This window comes from Suricata suricatta, chromosome 2, assembly GCF_006229205.1.
Source record: "Suricata suricatta isolate VVHF042 chromosome 2, meerkat_22Aug2017_6uvM2_HiC, whole genome shotgun sequence".
Taxonomy (NCBI): Eukaryota; Metazoa; Chordata; class Mammalia; order Carnivora; family Herpestidae; genus Suricata; species Suricata suricatta.
In genome coordinates this window covers 22,398,809-22,420,700 of record NC_043701.1, presented here as the reverse complement: position 1 = coordinate 22,420,700, position 21,892 = coordinate 22,398,809, and the positions used below count along the sequence as shown (strand labels likewise).

Sequence of the window (21,892 nt, the reverse complement as noted above, 5' to 3'; positions counted from 1 at the left end):
GAGGCTGGAGCTAGGCAGAAGGCAGCTGCTGGGCAATGGAGGGGAATCAGATGTCCTGTGTCAGAGCAGGTTACCTATTTCTGTTGGACCGACAGGGAGATGTCACTCTATGAACTGGGGTGTCATTGTACCTTCCCATGCTAGAGCTGACCTTTCATGCAAAGGACACATGTTGAGAGTTGGGAGATCTAGCCTCTGCTGATACTGAGGAACCTCAGGCAACTTTGCCTCAATTTTTCTAGCTCTGAAATGTGGGGCTTGGTGCCTGCCCTCCATCCAGATAAACAGAGGATTTGTTTAAAAAAAATGAAGTCCTTATAAATGTATGCTTTGTTTCTAATTATTAAATCTGATCCTTCATCTCTGGCACCCACTCCACAGGACTGGTTGAACAGCGTACCCTCCAGGGCAAGCTCCACTGGGGGAACTACCTTTTGGCTACAGAAAAAATTGAGCAACTCTGGGGTTTTATAGCATCTGAGTGTGCTCCTTAAAAAAAGGGAACATAGTTTCCCTTTTGTTTTTTGTTTTTTGTTTTTATTCACTGGAAGGCCCTAGGAGTCCTTTTCTAATTTCTGGTGATGTTTCCAGCCCTGAGTCAGTGTCAGTAAATAATGCTTCATCCTGACCCTTGAGCTCCTAAGACTGGGGATGGTAACTACATTTGCCCCTTGCTGTTTTATTACTTCCTAATTAAGAAGGGAGTCTAGGGGGACTGGAGATTGTGGCTCTTCTTCTCTATCTATGTTTCCCTGAAATTGCTCCTACTGACTTCCCTGTTTCTCTCCTCTGCCCCTTTCCTATTTACACCTTAGTTTACCCTCGGTGGATTTGAGCATCTACAGGTTCTCAAAGTACAGAAGCGGGCAGAACTGGGGCTGCCTCCACTGGCTGAAGATAGTATCCAGGTGGTGAAGAGCATGCGTGCTGCCTCCCCACCCTCTTACACCCTCGACCTGGGGGAGTCTCAATTGGCACCACCACCCTCTAAGCTGCGAGGTCGCCGCGGTTCTCGAAGGGTATGAACTAAAGCAGACAGTGGTGTTGTGATACTAGTTGTCTAAAAATTAACATTTTGAGCTACTCTGGATGTGTAAGGAAAGGGCAGTAAATGGCCCAGTTTATCCTGCCCCTTGTTGCCCCTGTGACTAACCTGAAACTAACTTTGAGTCTAACCTTGAAGACTAACCTCGAGACCAACCTTGGAGTCTGTACTTTAGCCTCTGTCTCCCAACTGCAGCAGGTTCCTGGGCTATGATGATGTAACATTATGGTATCACATCATGGATCCATGTCTTGTTACAGGGTCATTGGCCTAGACCTAGTGTGCCTGGAGTTCCCTAGCATCCTGGACAACAATTAGGGTATAATCCTGGAGATAGGGACCCCGATCACCTGAACAGAGCTTCCAGCAAATCCATGTGCCTGGGGTGAGGCACTTTATCGTTTTCTTGACAGCAAGAATATTTACTCTGAGCCAGCCATGCTCTTTTCTGGCTCTGGAACCAGACGCTTACATTTAGGAGGTGATTGATTAGTGTTCTAGGTATAGTCTGCATCTCTGGAAAGGTCAGAATGACAAGTTGCACTGAGACTTGACCATGTACCCATGAACTCACCTCCCTGAAATACCTGAGCTCACCAATTATAGGTGACAGGACCAGATAATCATGTTCAATAATCTAGTCTACATAGTCTACAATGGGATTTTTTTTGGCTTTATTTTTTGTTTTATAAAGTAACACTTACTCATTGTACAAAATTTGGGAGCAAATATAAAAATGTGAAGAAGGGAGGAACAAAGAAAATCACCCACAAGCTTAACAAACCAGAGGCAGTCACTGTTAACTTTTTGGCCTATTTCTGTCCAACGTTTTTTCTTTCTGCAACAAGATTTAAAATTCCAAACTTGCTTCCCTCTGCCTAGCAGCAAGCCTCTGTCCTCCTCTTCCTCAGTCAGCCAGCTGGTGTATGCTCACAGAAGGCAAACTAATTGAGTGTTCACCTAAGCAAAGCATAATTAGGAAGGAAAGTGCTGGGGGGGAAAAGCATCCATGCTTTCTGAAAGCTTAGTAACTGGCTTTGGGACTATCTATGCTTTGTTCCCCAGCTTGGTTGCCTGAGAGGTGCTTATCCTGGAATAGGGCCTGGTGGGGATACTAGGGTTGAGGTGGGGAAGGGGATATTCTCAGAAAAGCTGGATACCCAGCTCTTGTATCCTGAAGTCTAGCAGCCTATGGGTAGAGGGTGACATCAGACAAGGATGCTCAGATTGAGGTCTCTGTATACCTTCTCTCTACCCTCCCAACACCACTGCCCCCCAGCAACTCCTCACTAAGCAGGACAGCCTGGACATCTACAATGAAAGAGATCTCTTTAAGACTGAGGAACCAGCCACAGAGGAGGAAGAGGAGTCTGCTGGCGATGGCGAACGAACCTTGGATGGAGAGTTAGACCTGCTAGAGCAAGACCCCCTGGTGCCACCTCCACCTTCACAGGCACCTCTTTCTGCTGAGCGAGTGTCCTTTCCCAAGGGCCTACCCTGGGCCCCAAAGGTTAGGTAGGTTTGGTAACTCCAGGACCCTGAGTTTTGGGGTTAGAATCACTGAAGGCCCAGAGTTCAGTGCTCTAGCATTCAAGTCTCAGTAAGCTCAGCTAGAAGTCAGAGCTCCCGGGTGTGAAGTTTTCTCTTAGCTGCGATCTTCCCCCCACTGCTCCAATCATATTGAGGGGTTAGGAGCCCAGAAAAATTCTGTCTCTCAAAGTTTGCTTTTTTTTTCCTTTTCTGGGGCTTATCTCTCCACTGTCTTCTCAGACAGAAGGACATTGAGCACTTCTTGGAGATGAGCAGGAACAAATTCATCGGATTCACTCTGGGGCAGTAAGTGACTAGATGGTCAGAACTGGCCATAGAGTGGTTCTTACGGAGAAACGGATGACTGGAATGAGAGATGTTGCACGGTAGTCATGGGCATCCTCTAGTGACTACTTTGGGCTTGTGCCATGGAATTTTTTCCTTCCAGTTTCCTGGAAGAACTCATGTTCTTAGCCAGGTGTAGGACCTGACAAGTTACTTCCTCTTGGGCTTCAGTTTCCTCATGAGAGTGTTGGATTAGATGATCCCTAGGAAACCTTCCTGTTTTAATGGGCCAGCATTCTGCGAAGCAACATGGTCAGAACAGATCTAGTCTTCCCCCATTTCTTCTTCCTCATGAATTCCTCAGACTGGCTGGTCCCTACAAAACTGAGAAAGCATTGTTACTAGTGTTTCACTATAGTTTGGCTACATGCCCTTTTAGGGAACCTACTGCTCCCCAACAAAGTAAATCTCTCAAAAAAAACTGTACAAAAATGCAGCTCTTACTTCTGTGTGGCATTGTTCTTTTTGTTTTTTATAGCAATAATGGGGGTCCTGGAAGCTTATCGAGAAAGATCCAGAAAACAGAATGTTGAAAGTGGCATGGTCCATGTAACTCCAGGGGATATCAGTAGTTCTCCGTACTTTTGATGCTTATGATCTGGTATATCTCCCATTTCACAGGGACACAGACACCTTGGTTGGATTACCCAGGCCCATCCACGAGAGTGTGAAGACTTTAAAGCAGGTGACGAGGGTGGGCTCTCAGTCCTCAGGGATAGGGAGACATCAAGGCAAGTTGGATTATCAGAGTCCTGAGTATTGGCTCTTCTGCCAGACACATTCTGAACCAATTATTCTATATATTTCCCCTGCAGGCATTTTGGCCAAAGAGGAAAAAATTAGTTCTGTCCCTACTTAAGCATTTTCCTCTATTCAGATAGGGGAAAAGTTATCCTTGCTTCCTCTCATGCCTTTTTTCTCCTCCTGCCCCTTGCTACCTTTCCTCTTACTTCATTGTCCCTGTAGGGCCACTGACTTCCAAAGGCCCAGGATTAGTAGCAGTCTGCTCTGCATCCAAAGTATATGTGAGCACAAAAAGTAAGAATAGTCGTCTCTTGCCCAGACCTTAAACTGTCCCTTACGCCAGCATCAGCACTCCACACACATGCACACAAGCTTACTCACAGGCGGCAAAACTCTCAGGGCAATGGTCCAGGGGCATGGGCCTGTTCTTTCCTTCCCCTACGTTGAAGGCAAATGCTTAGGTATTTGCTGCTCTTTAACAAATATGGAAACACAGAATAAGCAGAAACGCTGTATATGAAGCACTTAGCTCAATTGTTGAGGGTACAAAGGTGAATAAGACTCCTGCCTTCAAAGAGTTCCTGTCCTATTTGGAGTAACGACCCATATACAGGACATTTCCTTAGCTTTGAGGAAGTTAAGCAAGAGGCTGGTATATATGTGATCAAGGTCCTCAGTATCTTTTTTTTTTCTTTTAAGTAATCTCTAAACCCAACATGGAACTCAGTCTCACAACCCCAAGATCTAGAATTGCACACTGTTCAGACTGAGCCAGCAGGTGTCCCTTATCCTTTATCTATCTATCTATCCATCTGTCTATCTTATTTTTTTTAGTAGTCTCAGCCTCTTAACTGATGTCTTTTCTTCCCCAGCACAAGTACATCTCCATTGCAGATGTTCAGATCAAGAATGAGGAGGACCTGGAGAAGTGCCCCATGTCTTTGGTGAGTCTAGGGGGTCCTGCACAGGAGGAGGAGGGCAGGAGGAAATCTGTCTACAGTGCTGTCACTGAGCATGTGTGCATGCTATTGGGCTTTTACTGTATGTACCAAGCAAGGCACGGTCCCTGCTTTTTATTTTCTTTTTTTTAGGTCCCTACTTTCATGGTACATTCAAGTTAGAGAAAAAAGAAAATAAATAATTAAGGAAACAAGAAGACTGTAGAGAATGGGAGATATAATGAAGAAAATTTAAATAGGATGATGTGGTAGAGACAACAATCATGTAGTAGACTACTTTTGATTAGACAAGATAGGTGGACCTCTGAGAAGGTGACCACTAAACTAAAATGTGGGGTACAAGAAGGAATTGGCCATAGGAACATCAGGGGAAAGAGAATTCTAAGCAGAGGGAACAGCCTTAAAGTCAGAGCAAGCTCAGTATATTAGCAGTAGCAAATGAAGACCTGTGGCAGGAGCACAGGGGTGAGGGGGTGAGGTTGTATGAGATGGAGTCGGGGAGTGGCCTGGAGTTACTTTACACAGGACCCCTAAGCATAGACAGGGAGTGTGAAATTGTTTCACAGTACAGAAGTAAGCCCTTGGGGATTTTAAGGATTTTAAGCAGGGGAGTGACCTGATCTAATTTATCTTTTCAAAAACCATTGACTGCTGTGTATAGACTTTACTAGAAAAGAGTGGAAGCAGGGTGTTCAGTTAGCTCTTAAAATAGTCAACGTGAAAAATGATGGTGACATGGACTGGGGTAGTGATTCTGGAAAGAGGGGAAAGTGGAAGAAATTTGGGTTATATATTTTGAAGGTATAGCTGATAAGACTTGCTGATCAATTGGATGTGGATAGAAAGGCACAGAGAGGAATCAAGAATAAGAATCATTTGCCAGCATGGGGAGGTCTGTTTCATCAAGAGTTCTATTTTGATCATACTCAGTTTTAGGTATCCATTAAGTAGCCATGCACATGAGCAGTCATGCAGATTGAATGTATAAATGTAGAGTTCTAAGAGAGAGGACTGGCCTAGAGAGATAAATTGGGGAGCTGTTGACATAATGGACAATGTTAAAAACCATAGGACTGGCTGGGATAACCCAGGGAGGGAATAGAAATAGAGGGGGGAACCCAGGACAAAGCCCTGGGACACACTGGTATGTTGAGAGTAGGATGAGTCAGGAAAGGAATCAGAAAAGAAGAGTAGAGAAACACTCTGAGTTGGGAGTGAATGTGGGAGATTGTGATACTATAAAACTAAGAAAATTTTTTTCTAGAAAGGAGTGATCAGCTGTGTCAAATGCTGCTGATAAATGGATAAGACTAGAGGTGCCCATTAGATAGGGCACAATGAAGATAACTGGTGACCTTGTTAAGAGCAACCTCAAGGGAAAAGGTGGGGCTAGTAGCCTATTTGGAATATGTTAAAAAAGGAATTAAAGAAAGGTGGTAGACGGTCAACACAGACAACATAGTTTTATTATAAAGAGGATAGAAATGGGATGGTAGCCAAGGGAGGATGTGGGGTGAAGGGAAAGTGTTTTATAGCTAGGAGATCCTAAAGTAGGTTTGTGTCCTAAAAGAGATGATCTGGGAGACACGAGATGATTTCAGAACTAATGCATTTGACAGAGCAAAAGGGTGAGAGATTCGCAGCACAAGTGGAGGGTTGGTCTTTAATAGAACACAGGAGGCTCGTGGTTCATGTCAAGAAAGAAGGTAGAAACCCTGGTAGATTTGGTTTTGAGAAGCCTGTCTGATTGCTTCTGTTTTCTCCATGAAGTATGAGGCTGGGTTAGCAACTATTGAGGGGCTGTGGGTGAGAGGATTGGCTTGGGGACAAAGGAAAAGGGAAGGTATGACATAGATCTTTTGGAGAGCAGGATGGTAACCTTACAGGATTGCCTGAGTTTATTGAATACCCATTTAAGCAGCAGCTGAGTTACGTGGGATGGCGGGGGTCAGGTTATTCCTCCCTGCCTCAGGGTGGACCTCCAGGCAGTGCGCCTTACTCGGGAATAGACATACCTTGTGGGTGGAGAGACTGCATTGGCCAAAGAGGACAATGGCCTGAGTAACCCACTGGAGGCCCCTGTCCCCCCACTCTTATAAAAGGCTTAGATGGGCCATCAAAGGACAAAGAGAGTTGTGCACGAGGCACCTTGTAATAAAGGAGGAAGGGATGTGGTAGGGGCCACTGGAGAAGGAAAGAAAATAGCTTCTACCTAAAAGCTTCTCTCCTAATACTCCTTTTTGCCTCTCCGGCCCATGGGTTACCCAGCTTCCTTATCAACTCTCTCTACTGAGTTACCTACCTCTCACTTCAGAGCATTCTAGAGCTCTTGGATGGCCTCAGACTGACAACACAGGAAGTGCTTCTGTGTGGGATATCTGTTCTAGTGTCCCAGACATACATGCACCCTGACTTAAGATCCTGTGTGACCAGCAAAGCAGTGGTCTGAGCCGACTCCTGTGTAGGTGTTCTGATTCCTGATCTAACATGTGATGTGGAAAGAAGAATTCTGGATTGATTCCACATAATAGGAAAACCAGAAGCAGATTGTCAGGGCTGGAAGAGCCCTCAGAGGACATCAGACCAGCCCACTGATCCTAAAGAAGAAGAAACTAAGACCCAGAACAGAAAAATAACTTACCCAAAGTGACACAATGAGTTATTAACACAGCCAGGATAGGAACCTAGATCTGACTCCCAGCTCAGTGCTGTTTTCATGTCACCCTTCATAACCAAGAAAACATGGCCTTTGGTCAACTGGAAAATGGCCTGGGCAAACTGTGTGTTTCCTGCCATAGGGGGAAGAGGTGGTACCAGAGACACCATGTGAAATCCTCTACCAAGGCATGCTCTACAGCCTCCCCCAGTACATGGTAAGGAGATTGCTGGGCCAGAGCTGCCCTTCTCTGCTGCAAGGAACAGACAGCTGAGAGCATTTCAAGCTGAGCGTCCATCAAGTGAGCTTATTTCCTGAGCCTTCAACCCTGAGGCAAGGCATTCTCTGACACATTAGAACTCTGAGCTTTCGTCAGGGCTTCTCCAAGAGGAAGGAGGACTTGGCTTTACTCTCAAGTATTTCTTTGAGAGGGGTGGAGAATAAGGTGGGATCCATGCAGGATGCATTTGGGGGCCTTCCTTCTAAGTAAGTATCCTCAACCTTTTGAAGTCTGCCATGGTCTGTCATGTCCTAGATAGCCTCAGGCTGGGCAGAAAGGATGCTGATGGTCAGGGTTAGAGGGAGGAAAGGGATAGAGGAGGTGTGAGCATGCTTTACCTCTCACCTTATTTCTAGGCATTGCCCCTCTCACTCTCTTCCTTCCATCCTCTTCTTTAGAAAGAACAGTCTTTTTTTTTTTTTAATTTATTCCTGATACAGAGAGAGACAGAGCATGAGAGGGGGAGGGTCAGAGAGAGAAGGAGACACAGAACCGGAAGCAGGCTCCAAGCTCTGAGCTAGCTGTCAGCACAGAGCCCGACGCGGGGCTCGAACCCATGAACGTGAGATCTGACCTGAGCCGAAGTCGGAGGCTCAACCAACTGAGCCACCCAGGCGCCCCTAGAAAGAACAGTCTTGAAGCAGAATAACCTATAAGCTCCCTTCTGGGTCCATAGCCTCACAGGTGGGCCTCTCAGGCCTGGGCACCTGTTTGCCCTTCTGGAGGAGATATGGTCATTGAGGAACAAATATAGAGGAAGCCTTTACAACACTTCTTGCAGAGCTGTTGAGGTGTGGAAAAATAGCCTGTTGAATGGAACGGGCAGAGATGGATCTCCTCATTTTCTACTTCCTAGATTGCCCTGCTTAAGATTCTGCTGGCTGCAGCCCCCACCTCCAAGGCTAAGACCGACTCTATCAATATCCTGGCCGATGTCCTGCCTGAGGAGATGCCGTGAGTGCTTCAACTGGGTCGGCTGCTGAATGCTAGCTGTTTCGTCTACAGTGTCTCTCTAGTCCCCACCCCACCTTGGTAACACTTAGAGGGATTGTGTCCAAAAATGTCTCCCCTCCCCTACCAGTATCCCCTTTCCACTGGTGCTCTCTGCTGGGTTCTTTTTAGCTCAGAATTTAGGGTTTGCAAGGCAACATCAGTGCCAGAGACTGGCTGCGCAGGTATATGGGTGGACATTGCCAAGGGCTGAGCTTGCCAAAGGAAAGAGAAAAAAAGAGAGCAGAGGAGCTTTTCTCCAGACAGGCTGGTGAGGGGGCGTTCTGGAGGTTTCCCTAGCACAGAAGTTCAGATCTGCCAAGTTCTGGTTCTCTTGTATGTGCTGTCTCTGACCCAAATACCTGGGTCCTTGTAGGCCTCTTTCTAAAGCTACTCTGCACTGACTCCTCCTCTCCCCATTGTAGCATCACAGTTCTCCAGAGCATGAAGTTGGGCATCGATGTGAACAGGCACAAGGAGATCATTGTAAAGAGTATCTCTGCTCTGCTCCTGCTACTCCTCAAACACTTCAAACTGAACCATATCTACCAGGTGGGCAGCATGCAGTGCTCCTCCACAGGTCACAGGTGTCCTTCTGGCCCTGCCTCCCGAAGAAAGGATGCAGGGGCCTTTGTAGTCCAGCTGAACATCTTTCAGCCTTTTTTTTTTTTTTTGTCTTCCTTGAGGAATTTATATCCTGTTGCACAGGCTTGGATGGGGCCGGCAGGGTGGGGCGTGGGGTGTTTGGAGTGGGATGTGATGGGCAGATGTCTATGTCCTTTGAATATTATCCAAGGTTGTAGGTAAGAATCCTTGGCTTCTTGGAAAGGTAGCCAGCCAGCTTTGAGGCCATGGAAGACAGGATCCAAGCATTCCACACACACACACAAAGGACAGGGCAGGGGGAAGTATGTTGAGCATACTTTTCTTTATGTGAAGCACTTTTCAAACATTTGAGATAGAATTCAGAATAAGAGCACAGTTTGGGCTCTTAAGGGCTTTGAAGTCTTGTAAAAGGTATGGATATATAGATAGCAAATTATGAAATGGTAAGTGCAGGATAAGCATTAGCTAGTAATCCAACCTGAGATGGAGAAGAGGTGACTTCTTCTTTTTTTTTAATTGCGAAAAGGTGACTTCTAACCTGAGTCCTAAAGAAACAGATGTTAGCCAGGATATGGGAGTTGCAGGGAAGGAAGATGGGAAGCCTTCCAAGAAGAAACATTAATTTGTGAAAGTCCAGAGGAGAGAGAAAGAGCAAAGTACCTTTAGAAACTGATTAAATGTTGCTGGAGTTCTGCGTGGGGTTGGGGGAGATGGAGAGGCCCTGGTGATACATGAAGCTAAAGACATGGCAGGGAGCAGATCACATGGTTGATAGCACACAGTTATTGAGTACTTATAATGTGCCGGCATTCTGTTAAGTTCCTGTGGGGTCTCATTTAATTCTCATGACCCTATGAGGTAGGTCTTATTTTATCGCTGTTTTAAAGATGAAGAAACGGAGGTTTCCTACGAAGCCTTTCCTAAGAAAGGTTAAGAAGCTGCTTCCCCATAAAGGGATTGTTTGCCATGCTAAGGAGTTTGGACTTGGTACTGTGGGCAATGCCAAGATATGGGGGACCCTGGGGGCAGGGAATGGATGGTCTCTGTGGTGAGAACATGGGGAAGAGAGGGAGGCTTCTCATGACTTGCTCAGTGTCTGAGCTCCATTGTCCTAAGAAGTCAGAACCAAGCTTATTGCTAGAACAGCAGGTTCTCAGAGTGCACAGAGGCTCCTGCAGGGTGTGTCTCCATGCAGGTTTGACTATACAATTGGTATTTCTCCACGTTGTACATTCAGAGACATCTTTGGGTGTGTGATGTGTGTCCTGGATGCTACACTTCTTCTGCCAATGTTTACTGAGCAACAGCAGGGCTGGGAGGAGAAGGGGTGGGTGGGAGATGGTGTTCCTAGTAGAAAGAATAGAGAACTGTGGATTTGTTTTTCTGTCTGCTTCTTTTGGTGGGCAGTATGTGGATCAACAGCCAGATGGGTGGGTGGCTCAGTGGGCCTTGCCAGTGTGTGTCAGTGTCCATGAATCCCAACAAGTCGACAGGTACATCTCTAACTGAAAAACATTTTCCATTACTTCATAGTGGGTATGGATTGGCTGCTCCATCTGGAGCTTTGGAAAATGCCCCAGGTCACCTGCCAAGGAGAAAATATTTGAGCAGAAGAAAGAAATGGGCAGCACAAGCTGACTCCCCACCTCTAACCACACGCCCAGAGGCTGAGGGCAGCTTGGTTTGCTGTCATGGCTACTTCTCGGTGACCAGGAAAAGCTAAGGGATTTAAAACACCACAGTTTCCTGCATTTTCAACACAGTTTCTGTACTGTCCCAGGAGTCTAGGTTCTGGATCTGGAGGCACACCATGTCCTCAGTGTATCACAGGCAAAATCCAGGTGATACAACTCCATGACACTGCTCACTAGGTTTTCCCAGACACACACCCCACCCAAATTCAAGAGAGCAAAATGGAACCCCGATGTTCTGGTGTTTAGCCATCAAAGAGATCTTGCATTTATTCTTAGTGCAGGGCTCTTATTGATCCACTCATTAAAATACTAATATTTTACGTATAGGGATAATATAGACTCATGCGAGAGCCCACAATCCAGTGGTTCACTTGGTTACTAGGTGCCATATCCATCCTGATTGAGTAATGCCAGCAGTTGCCAGGAGCAAGCTGCACCTGCTCCTGCTCCATCCATCACTGGTGGAACGGTATGAGCCAGAGGTTTGGTATGGAAGACAACTCCCTCAGGGAGCCTTCCTTTCTTGTTGAGCTTAGGAACAAGTATCACAGCAGTTCCTTCTATTTATCTGGAGTGGGATTTACTTTCTGGCTTGGTTATGTTTTGTGCTTTTGGTCAGCTTCTTGCAACAACATACACACACTGCAGATTGTCCTCCTCCATGTAGGATGAGCTGACTGATGACACTTCTCCCATTTCTCAGGACGGCCGATAAGACAAGTGGACAGTGGATATTCTTAGGAATGGATATTAGAGTTGTACTTGCCTATCTTTTTGATACATACTTTCTATTCTCCCCCAAATAAGCAACCCTTTCTGCTTCAATCTTTTAATTCAGTTTGAATATGTATCACAACATTTGGTATTTGCCAACTGCATTCCATTGATCCTGAAGTTCTTCAATCAAAATATCTTGTCCTACATCACTGCCAAAAACAGGTATGGACTCTGGACAGATTTATTTCGAAGGTCTGTTTTGGGATGGGTTGAGAAATCTACATCTCTGAGCCTTTCAGTTCTCCTTGTGTCCTTAGTCCCTTCAATCTTAGAGCTGTCACTCTTAAATTTAATTTCCTTGAAGTGTAAGTTGATGATGGGGTGTGTGGTTGGCCTCTTCACAGAGGTATTTGTATTTAATAGTTTGAAAGCAGAAAAATGTCATGACTCAAATAAATAAAACTGCAACACTGAAATTTTACCGCTATGGCAGAAGGATCCAGAAGATGTTTTTTGGGAAACATCCTTCTTATCTGGCCACCCCTGATCCTAGTATAAATCATAAGTTGGATCAATTATACTTCTTTGTAAATTGTAGGGTTATATAGAATTTGTAACTGAAGGTAAATAATAAACCCTTACGTAGATTAGTTTGTAATGAAACAAATATATGGTGTTTTATTTAATCTCCTCAATAGCACTAAGAGGTATTACAAGTTTTATTCTCATTTCACCAATTAGGAAACAAATTCAGAGAGGTTAATTGACTTGCTCAAGATTAACTTGCTAGTGAGACCACTTAAGTAAGCAGCAGAGGCAGGATCAAAACAAAATTGTTTTCTGATCACAATTGTTATGAATACAAATTGTTTTCCACTCCTTCAGCCAAATGGGGACTTGGGGGTTACAGAGTAAATCCTTCTTCGTTAGTTTGTTACTTCCACAAGAACTAGAGGTATGCTAATTAAAATTTAGCAGAAATGCTTTTACCAGAGGCAGAGTCCTAAAGTAGAAGAAGGCTGATCTGATTACTTGGATTGACTGGACAGCGCCAGGAGATGGTGCCTCCCCAGTACTGCCTGCAGGTCCACCATAGAGAGGCAGCCTACTTAAACGTAGTTTAAAATAAAACAGACACATGGAACCGAAGTCCTGAGACCTGCCATTTGCTAGCTATGTAATCTAAGTAAGGACATTTTATTTTTTTGAGCCACAGTATTTTCATCTTATAATGAAAATAATACAACCTCTGACTATATCATAGAGATTTTATATAAGCACATAAGAGAAACATATGAGAATCCTGTTCCACATTTCCAGGGTTAGAGATCCACCCTTGGATCAATCAAGTATGGCTGGGGTTCAGGAACTAAATACTAACTAACTAAATAAGAGTGGCAATGCCAGCCTACATCATTTACTAAGAATGGCCTGCATAAGATGGTCCTCTTTTGCGTCACCTGTAAGCTTTCCTGTTGCATGAGCCCTGAAAACTTGGAGCACTCCTAGCTCCTAATTGTACAGTTTTATCATGGCCCATACAATCCAGATAGCTACTCCAAAGACTTGTAATCTTATTTTTGGCCCCCTTAGGCTAGAATTCAATTCACTGAGACGGCAACAAATCCATTTTTGATTTCTCACCCCCATTTCCTGATTGCCAGCACCTACTTAGCCATGGGGCTTTGTCTGTGGGAGGCGGGTAGATAAGTGGATATGCCAGCCAAGAAAGTTTATCCTAATGGAGCAGTACAGAACTGGCAACTCTCGGAGAATCCAGTAGAGTGAATTAAGATGACGAGCAATATTATAGGTTGTTCCACTGCCCTTTCTCCTCCTACCTTGGTTCCCCTAGGTTATAATTGTGAGTTTCTTGAACAAAGGTAAATATTTCTAGGTAAACAACTTGTTGCTTTTTGCTTGGATAGAGTTTTATAATTTTTTTCAATGTTTATTTATTTTTGAGAGAAAGAGAGTGAGCATAAGTGGGAAAGGGGCAGGGAGAAAGAGGGAGACACAAAATCCAAAGCAGGCTCTAGGCTCTGAGCTGTCAGCACAGAGTCCAATGCTGGGCTTGAACTCATGAGCCGTGAGATCATGATCTGAGCCAAAGTCGGACACTTCCATTGACTGAGCCACCCAAGTGCCCCTGCTTAGATAAAGTTTTGACTTTTGAAATGTAGAGTCAGATCCAAGAAACCTCATACTCCTCTTAATAGACCCTGCTTTGCCAACATCCTTTATCCATTTCCAATTGCACTAGTTCAGATAGATTGTTTGTAAGCCTTATGGAATGTCAGAACCAGAAGGAGCATTAGAGATTAGCTAAATTCTGCATTGTACCAACAAAGAAGGGAGAAAAGGAAAGAAAGAACTGTAATTTTGAGGAGTTTTGTCTCTGTCATCATGTTGTGCCTCATTTCCCCTGCCTACTCATGCCTGCTTCTCTGGGCTCACTGCAGAGCCTCCAGCTCCCGTGCAGTCCGTCCCCCACTATGGGTTTTGGGGCAGATGCCGTGACCATACTTGAACTAGATCGGCCCTGCTGCAGGAGGCTGCCTCTGTTAAGATTTCTTCCGGAGTGGCTTCTGTGATCATTTCCCAGAGCTCCTGGCTTTCAGAAACATCTGGTAAAGGACACAGGAGGGAGCTTCATTTCATCCTTACATCCACAGATTGTTAGTAATTGCGTGAAGTTTGGGCAGCATATCTGGGAACACTGTTCACACACACACAAGCATACACTTAAATGCAAAAACACAAATGCACACAAGTGTCCATACTCTTTAAAGAAGGGAGAAAGGTGACTATCCCGCAGGCTCTCTTGCTGCTCCCTTTTGCATCTGTCAGATGGGGGTCAGCCTGAAGGAACTTCGTTGGTTTCTCTCATGACTATGAGGAGAGACTAGAGCTGGAGTTTCAGCTGAGGTCCCTTAGCAATTTTAGAATTAAATGGAGCCTGCTAGAAAGAAGTAACTCCTGCCATTTCAGATACTGCCGTTTTTTGCCATTGCTATTTCCCTTAGGCCTGTCCCTTTCTCTGCATCCTGCAGCATCTCAGCCCTGGATTACCCTTGCTGTACCATCCAGGATTTGCCGGAGCTTACTACAGAGAGTCTGGTAAGCAGAGGGGGATTTGGTAGCCTTTGAACTTGCCAGGTGGCAAGGCTGGTATTTACTCTTCCATTTCTTCTTCAGCCTCATCATGCCCCTGGCTTGGGAGTCTCAGATCAATAAAGGCATATTGGCAAGAGCACAGAGGCAATGGGGGCTTAGAGCTGCTGACCCAATTGAGCAAAATTGGGAAAAGCTGCACATAGCAATTGCAGAGAAGAAAAAAGGGTCAGTGACGAACACTAAGGAGGAGAGGGAACTTAGATAATGGGACTGAAATTGAATGTGAATATCTGTGTTAAATGGCAGGACAGTCTCTACTGGTCTATTCCACACAATGATCTGCTGTGTCATGGCTATTCACTTTCCATTTTCATATAGATTATAAAACCCAGAAGTGTGTACTTCAGAGAACACCTTGCTTAGGTCCCTCTAAGCCAAAAGTTGGTAATAGCTACAGAAGATTGACCCAGAAATTTCTTCATCCTGGAAACAACTTTAGGCAAATCAGAAAGTTCTTCAGAGTTATTTTGAATTTCATGAAATGGATTAATTGACATCATATTGAAGATCAATTATCTGCCATGTGGATATACCTCCTTAGATATACTGAGTCCACATACCCTCATCCTGTTGCATTTACTTGGTTATCTGTATCTGTTTCTCCATTTGACTGAAAACTCCTTGAAGGAAGAGATGACATCATCTTCATTTTTATATCCCCAGAGTCCAGCACTATGTTTGGTACATGGAAGGAGCTCAAGTGCTGAATGATTGGATGATAGCACTCACGTGTCCCCCAACTTTAATACCTGTAAAACGTTGTATCAGAAAAGTATATTATGATACAATGGAATACTTCATGGCAATGAGAAAGAATGAAATCTGGCCATTTGTAGCAACATGGATGGAACTCAAGGGTGTCATGCTAAGTGAAATAAGTCAGGCAGAGAGGGACAGACACCATATGTTTTCACTCATAAATGTAACAGGAGAAACTTAATAAGAGGACCATGGGAGAGTGGAAGGGGAAAAAATAGGTTGGGAGAGGGAGAGAGGCAAATCATGAGAGACTCTTGAATGCTGAGAGCAAGCTGAGGGCTGATGGGGGAGGGGGAGAAGGGAAGGGGTGCTGGGTATGGAGGAGGGCACTTGTGGGGATGAGCACTGGGTGTTATATGGAAACCAACTTGACAATAAACTATATATAAAAAGTATATTGTGTACAAATAGAATGATGCGTTCTGCGGTACAGGTTGTATAGAACCATAGGATTCTTGGCTGGAGGGGAACTGAGAGCCATTTACCCCAACCCCCTCTTTCAAAGATGAAAAACCAGAAGGCCCAGTAGATGGAGTGACTGGTCATAGTCCACTCCTCATAGATGACAGATCCTGAATTAGAAAATGACCCATGTCCGAAGATAGTAAATCTAGTACCCTTTTTAGCATCAGGGCAGAGATTTCCTGTCTCACTTAGATGTGATCTCAGCAGCCAAGGAAGCTGGGAGCTGCTTATGCCTACAGAGGGAGGTAATAAGTTGTCTAATAACCCTGATTATGCACATGTCAGTCAGTCTTTAAAATAACTGTAAGGGGTACCTGTATGGCTCAGTCAGTTGAGCATCCAACTCTTGATTTCAGCTCAGGTCATGATCTCAAAGTTCATGAGTTCAAGCCTACGTCACTGTCAGTGCAGAGCCTACTTGAGATTCTCTCCCTCTCTCTGTCCCTCTTCGGCGTGTGTGTGCACGCTGCATGCTCTCTCTCTCAAAATAAAGAAATAAACCTTAAAATAACCGTACAAGCTTGACATTACTGTTTTACAGCTGGAGAAGTTAACTGCCCAAACCTTACACTTGGAATTAGCAGAGCCAGGGTGGAGACTTGCATTCCTTCCATTCAGAGTTAGACTGAGGAATGCACTTTCTCACAGAAAACAGTGGTATACAGCATTAAAATGCTCCTAGTAGTAGGGTATTTCAAAACATAAAGTCAGCTTTTAATGGCTGAAATCTATTTCTTAATGCAATATGTTCTCTTTTCTCATTCCCATATATAGGAAATTGATGGAAACTATACCTTCAAATCTCTTTTGATGGACCTTTGGGGATATGAGCATAAAATTATTGAAATAATTGTTATGCCTCTGAGAAGATTTTATTGTTACCCATGAGCAGGTGAAAGCACATTTCTATTCTAAATAAACCAGTTCATGCTGGGTAGTCCTCTCCTTTGTGTAAGGCAATAGTGGCACCTGGTGGTTCCATTTGGTAACCACATATTTTTGTTTGTTATTTGCTTGAATTTACCGTGTAAGTACTTCCCCTGAGCCCAATCATGAGCTTACGTAACTAGCAAGTTTACTCCACATAGGTCCTCAGTATAATGGTTTGTTTATCTAAACTGATGGCTTATGTACTCAGAAAAGACTAATATTTATATGAGTAAGATTTATCTCTTCTCCAGGCTCAATGAATGAATTACAAACAAAATGTATTGGGTTTTGATAAATGTGTAGGGTTTTCTTTAAATAATATTTCAAGTTTATTTCCTGGTTATAAAATCAGTATATACCATTGTAGAAAATTGGCTAAATACAGAAAAATAATGGGGAAGAAAACAAAAATACCTTAATTGCACTACCTACATGTAACCACTGTTAATGTTTCACTGCAATTACCATATATATGTACATATTTGTTCCTATGTATGTATATATATATACACACACACACATTACTTAAAAGAATAAGGACTTTGTGTTATGTCTCAATTTACATAATAAAATTTAAACCACAGTGTGACTTTAAACATATTTGAGGACAAATTTTTTTTTAAGTTTATTTATTCACTTTGAGAGAAAGAGCAAGCTGAGGAGGGATGCAGAGAGAGAGAGAATCCCAAGCAGACTCTGCACTGCCAGCATGGAGCCCAAGGTGGATCTCGAACCCACAAACCATGAGGCTGAGCCAAAACCTAGAGTCAGACACTCAGCTGACCGAGCTACCCAGGCGCCCAAGAACATAATTTTTAATAGCTACACATAATATTCCTCTTCTTGATTTTTTTTACTTGATTGTTTTCTACTGCTGTTGGAGTTTTCTGTGTAACTCCAAATGAACATCCTCACACACGAATCTTTGACTTCATCTCTGATTATCTCTTCAAGACAGATTCCTAGAAATAGAATTACTCGGCTGAGGTAGTCTTGATTCTAATTTTCTCAGTTTTCTGAATTTGAACTGAGTTCAACTTCATCTGGAACTCCAGTTCTACATTAAATGGACATGAAATAAGGTCAAAATTAAAGGCACATTAATTTCTAGAGTCTTCTCATTTTGTCAAAATGTTTAGCTCTACAGTAAGACATCCTTACCCACATACTGAGAAGCATCCCTACTTACCTGGTATAGGAAGGCTTACAATTTTTGGATCTCCAAATGTCTATATTCAAATTCAATCCATTAAAGTAGGAAAAAATTAAATTCCAAACATAAGGGAAGGATAGTAAATGCATAATTGTGTGGAAGATAGGTATGGTCTTTGGAAGGTGGTTTCTAGAAAAGTCAGTGATATGGCTTCAGCAAGTATTCTAGAATACTCATCATTTGAATAGTTATTTAGGGCAGTGGTATAAAAAGTAGGGTGTACAAGGTGATGCTTTGGGGGATGGGATATTTTGATCTTTTATATGTATTAACATCTCTTTATATATTAGAACATATATAATGTTATTAGAACAATGTATTTCTAACTTACAAGTAAACATGTATATTTAGGATTGTACACAAAAATTATTTACAGAGAGATATGTACAATAAAAAAAATTAGAAACCACTGCTTTAGAGTATGTTGAAATGATGATAAGGTTGTAGGTCAGCTTTCTTTGTGGGCCTGTTGGCCCTAAAGAGAAATTATACGGATTGCACCCCATCCTCCTTTCCTCTCCTACCTTACAGATATTTGGGCCCCAAAAATGTGGCAAGTTCTGTGTAAATCCATTGTCACTGCTGCCAAGCCAACTCTGTTCAAAATGCTGGGTATTTTCCTACAGAAGGTGGTTTAATAACAGCAGCATCACATACAAAGAAGGGCATATTTTGAACAACGTAGATGTTCAAGTAGGCCTACAGATTAGGATGGAGGAATGAGAAAAAGTGTATGTGGAAGCCCTGAGTATCAGAGCCAGAACTGCCTTAGTATCTTGCCAAATCACATCCTTTACTGATGAGGAAATGGGGGCAGTGATGATGGACTGTCAGGGGAGAGCCAGAAGAGTGGGTCAGAATTTACATGACCTAGCCATATGCAGAGAAACATTTGGTATTTCCTTTTAGATATAGTCAAGTGAAATTATTAAGTTAATTTTTAAAAGGTAGTTCATTGCAAATGCCTCAAATTTGGGTTTGATTTACATTCAGAAAGACTTCTAAAAATATGTTCATATCACTTAAATTTATGTACCTGATCCTTTCATCTATCCTTATTAAATTTTGTTTTTATAATTCCTAATCCAGATATTTTTGGATATCCCAGGAGATTTTTGTTGTTGTTTTTATAGTTTTTATTTTCTTATTGGAATATAATCATGTTCAAGTAATAAGGTCTCTAACATTCATTTCAGATATTATTTAACCAATGATTTATGACCATCACTATTTAAAATCAAAATTGCCTTTAGCATTTATTGTTTCTCTGTTCTAGATATAATGCAAACACATCATAAGGTTTATATATCCAATTTTCTATGAGGTCTATTTATATAGAGGATAGAGGAAGGACCATGTTTTTTAACATTTTATCATTTTTCATGTTAAACCACCATTTCTGTAATGGGTACTAGAGGAGATTAGAATCTGTGGAATGATTTTTCAAACTCAAATGTTCAGATCCCTCTCCAGGATGCAAGTAATAGTTTGTTTTGCTAGAACTCCCCAAATGATTCTGAGATTTTCTTTTCTCTTTCCTCCATTTTTTACTCATACCACTTAAGAATTACAGCTCCCTTTTGTGATATCTAGGTCCTTAATCCATAGTACCTTAACTGTCAGAAATCCATATGATATGGAAATCATTCTATAATGATTGGGAAAAGAAATTCTAGGCTAAAAATATGAATTAATTTTCAGTTGTATGAACCACATTAATGGAATGAATCAAAAAAACTATTTACCAAGAAATGGCTATTAATTGTGAATTTTCAATTAGTAAGTGTTAAAACCTAGCAAATGTTTTTTCAAATAGGTTCAAATAAATGCAAGGCTGATATGGTGTGGAACACCTGAAGCCCACAGCAAAGAAATAGACTAGTTTGTAATATAGAAAAGGCAGACAGAACTACAGCTCTAATTTACCTTGATCAAGTGGGTTATAGGTTGTAGGAGTTCTAGCTATAAAAGGAAGAGGTTGGGCCATTAAGTGAACATAAACTTTCCCTGGACTATAAAACTCCCGTGGATTCATTACATAACAACCAAGTTAATGTTAGTAATTCTGATTTTCACTGAGGAGCTGGTTGTCAATCTGAGAATAAGAGTCATCGCTAGGGACTTTAATAAGCTGAGAAGGTTTGAGATGTGTTAGATTTAACACTTAGCAGCACTTCTTTTTTTTTTTAAGTTTTTATTGATTGAAGTAATCTCTACCCCCAACATGGGGCCTGAACTCACAATCCTGAGATCAAGAGTTGCATGCTCTTCAGACTGAGCCAGCCAGGTACCCCTCGGAGCCCTTCTTCAAAGGTTCAGTCTGATCATAGACTGACTGAACTCAGTCAGATGCTCCCTTTTACAACAGGAAACCTCATTGTTGTTGTTGTTGTTGTTTCTGGAAACTATTACCTTCTGCTTGTTTGAAATAACAATTATAATAGGACATAAGAAAGAGTTTCTTTACCATTAGGTTTTGAAGAAGCTGAGAAAGCAGAGAAAATCAAATTTTCTCTCAGGAATCATCTTCTTTGTCTAGGATTCCAGAAGGGGAAGCAGAAGATGAACACTAAATAAGGACAGTGTGTTATTAATTCAATTAGTTGCTGGAGATAGAGGTTCAGGCTCTGGTTGGGGCACTTATGTGACCTTAAGCAAGCCCTTCCTTTCCCTGAGCCTCGGGTTTTGCTTCTGTGAATGACAATTAGAGGAGACTTAGCCAAGTCTAAAAGCTAAGTCTCTTCTAGTGCTCAGATTCTAACCAATTCGATTTCCTCAGTACAAAAGGAAAAAACACTCCGTTCTTTCAGCAGTCATTTGAGTTAATTATCCACATAACTGGTGTAAGCCTCTGTTTTTATTTGGCTTGGCTCAGTCAGCTGGGCCAAGATGGATCTTGAGAACAAAATCTTTGTAGTGCCTTAGAGATGCTGAGAAAGGGTAGGATGTGATCCCTGTGCTGAAGTTTTAGACCTCAGGTGTATGTAAATAAAATTTTTTAATTGTTTTTAATTTTGGGGCACCTGGGTGGCTCGATCGGTTAAGCATCCGACTTCGGTTCAGGTCATGATCTCGCAGTCCTTTGAGCCCCATGTCAGGCTCTGTGCTGCCAGCTCAGAGCCTGGAGCCTGCTTCAGATTCTGTGTCTCCCTCACTCTCTGCTCTCCCCCCATTCATGCTTTGTCTCTATCTCTCAAAAATAAAAAGTTAAAAAGTTGCTTTTAATTTTAATTCCAATATAATTAATATACAGTATTACATTAAGTTCAGGTGTACAATATTAGTGATTCAACAATTCTGTACATTACTCTTTTTTTTGTAACTTATTTTTTATTTTTTTTAGAATATAACACTATTTTTTTAACATATGCAGTTATTTTCCATCATTTACAATACAGTAGTTACAATGACACTCCAAATGGATAAGCAAAGTAAAAAATCAGAACCCCAACTTCTATTTCATGTAATTAGACTTATACAGAAATTAGAAGGTTAAGTAACAACTAGTTAAATCACCTAATTTCACAGCTATCTAAAGTGGCAATGATTATATAGCAGCTTATCTATGATACATTCAAGATAAATGATACAATTTATTACTTGCCCATAAGCTACAACACAGCCTGCTTAATGCCTTTCCTTAAATTCCACCTCTATACTACAATATACTTGAGGTCCATGCAAAAAAGTAGCTACCTTTTATATATGAAATAGATGATTAAATCTTTGGTGTTGTAAAAGCAACTTCATTTAAACATAACCACCCCCACCACCAAAAAAAG

At 42.4% G+C, this 21,892-nt stretch overlaps 1 protein-coding gene across 10 annotated transcripts in view; it reads left to right on the top strand.

Moving 5' to 3' along the window:
• The window catches only part of STRIP2 (striatin interacting protein 2), a 49,981-nt gene that overhangs the window by 15,234 nt on the left and 12,855 nt on the right, over positions 1-21,892 (top strand). For 3 of the 10 annotated variants that reach the window (XM_029923643.1, XM_029923622.1, XM_029923648.1), the window contains 10 exons: positions 816-1,019; positions 2,325-2,560; positions 2,816-2,881; positions 3,542-3,605; positions 4,537-4,608; positions 7,422-7,496; positions 8,416-8,513; positions 8,975-9,101; positions 11,688-11,788; positions 14,593-14,686. In XM_029923643.1, coding sequence (XP_029779503.1) covers positions 816-1,019; positions 2,325-2,560; positions 2,816-2,881; positions 3,542-3,605; positions 4,537-4,608; positions 7,422-7,496; positions 8,416-8,513; positions 8,975-9,101; positions 11,688-11,788; positions 14,593-14,686 — 1,137 coding nt within the window. The other 7 variants (XM_029923664.1, XM_029923656.1, XM_029923675.1 and 4 more) reach the window with 7 other exon arrangements.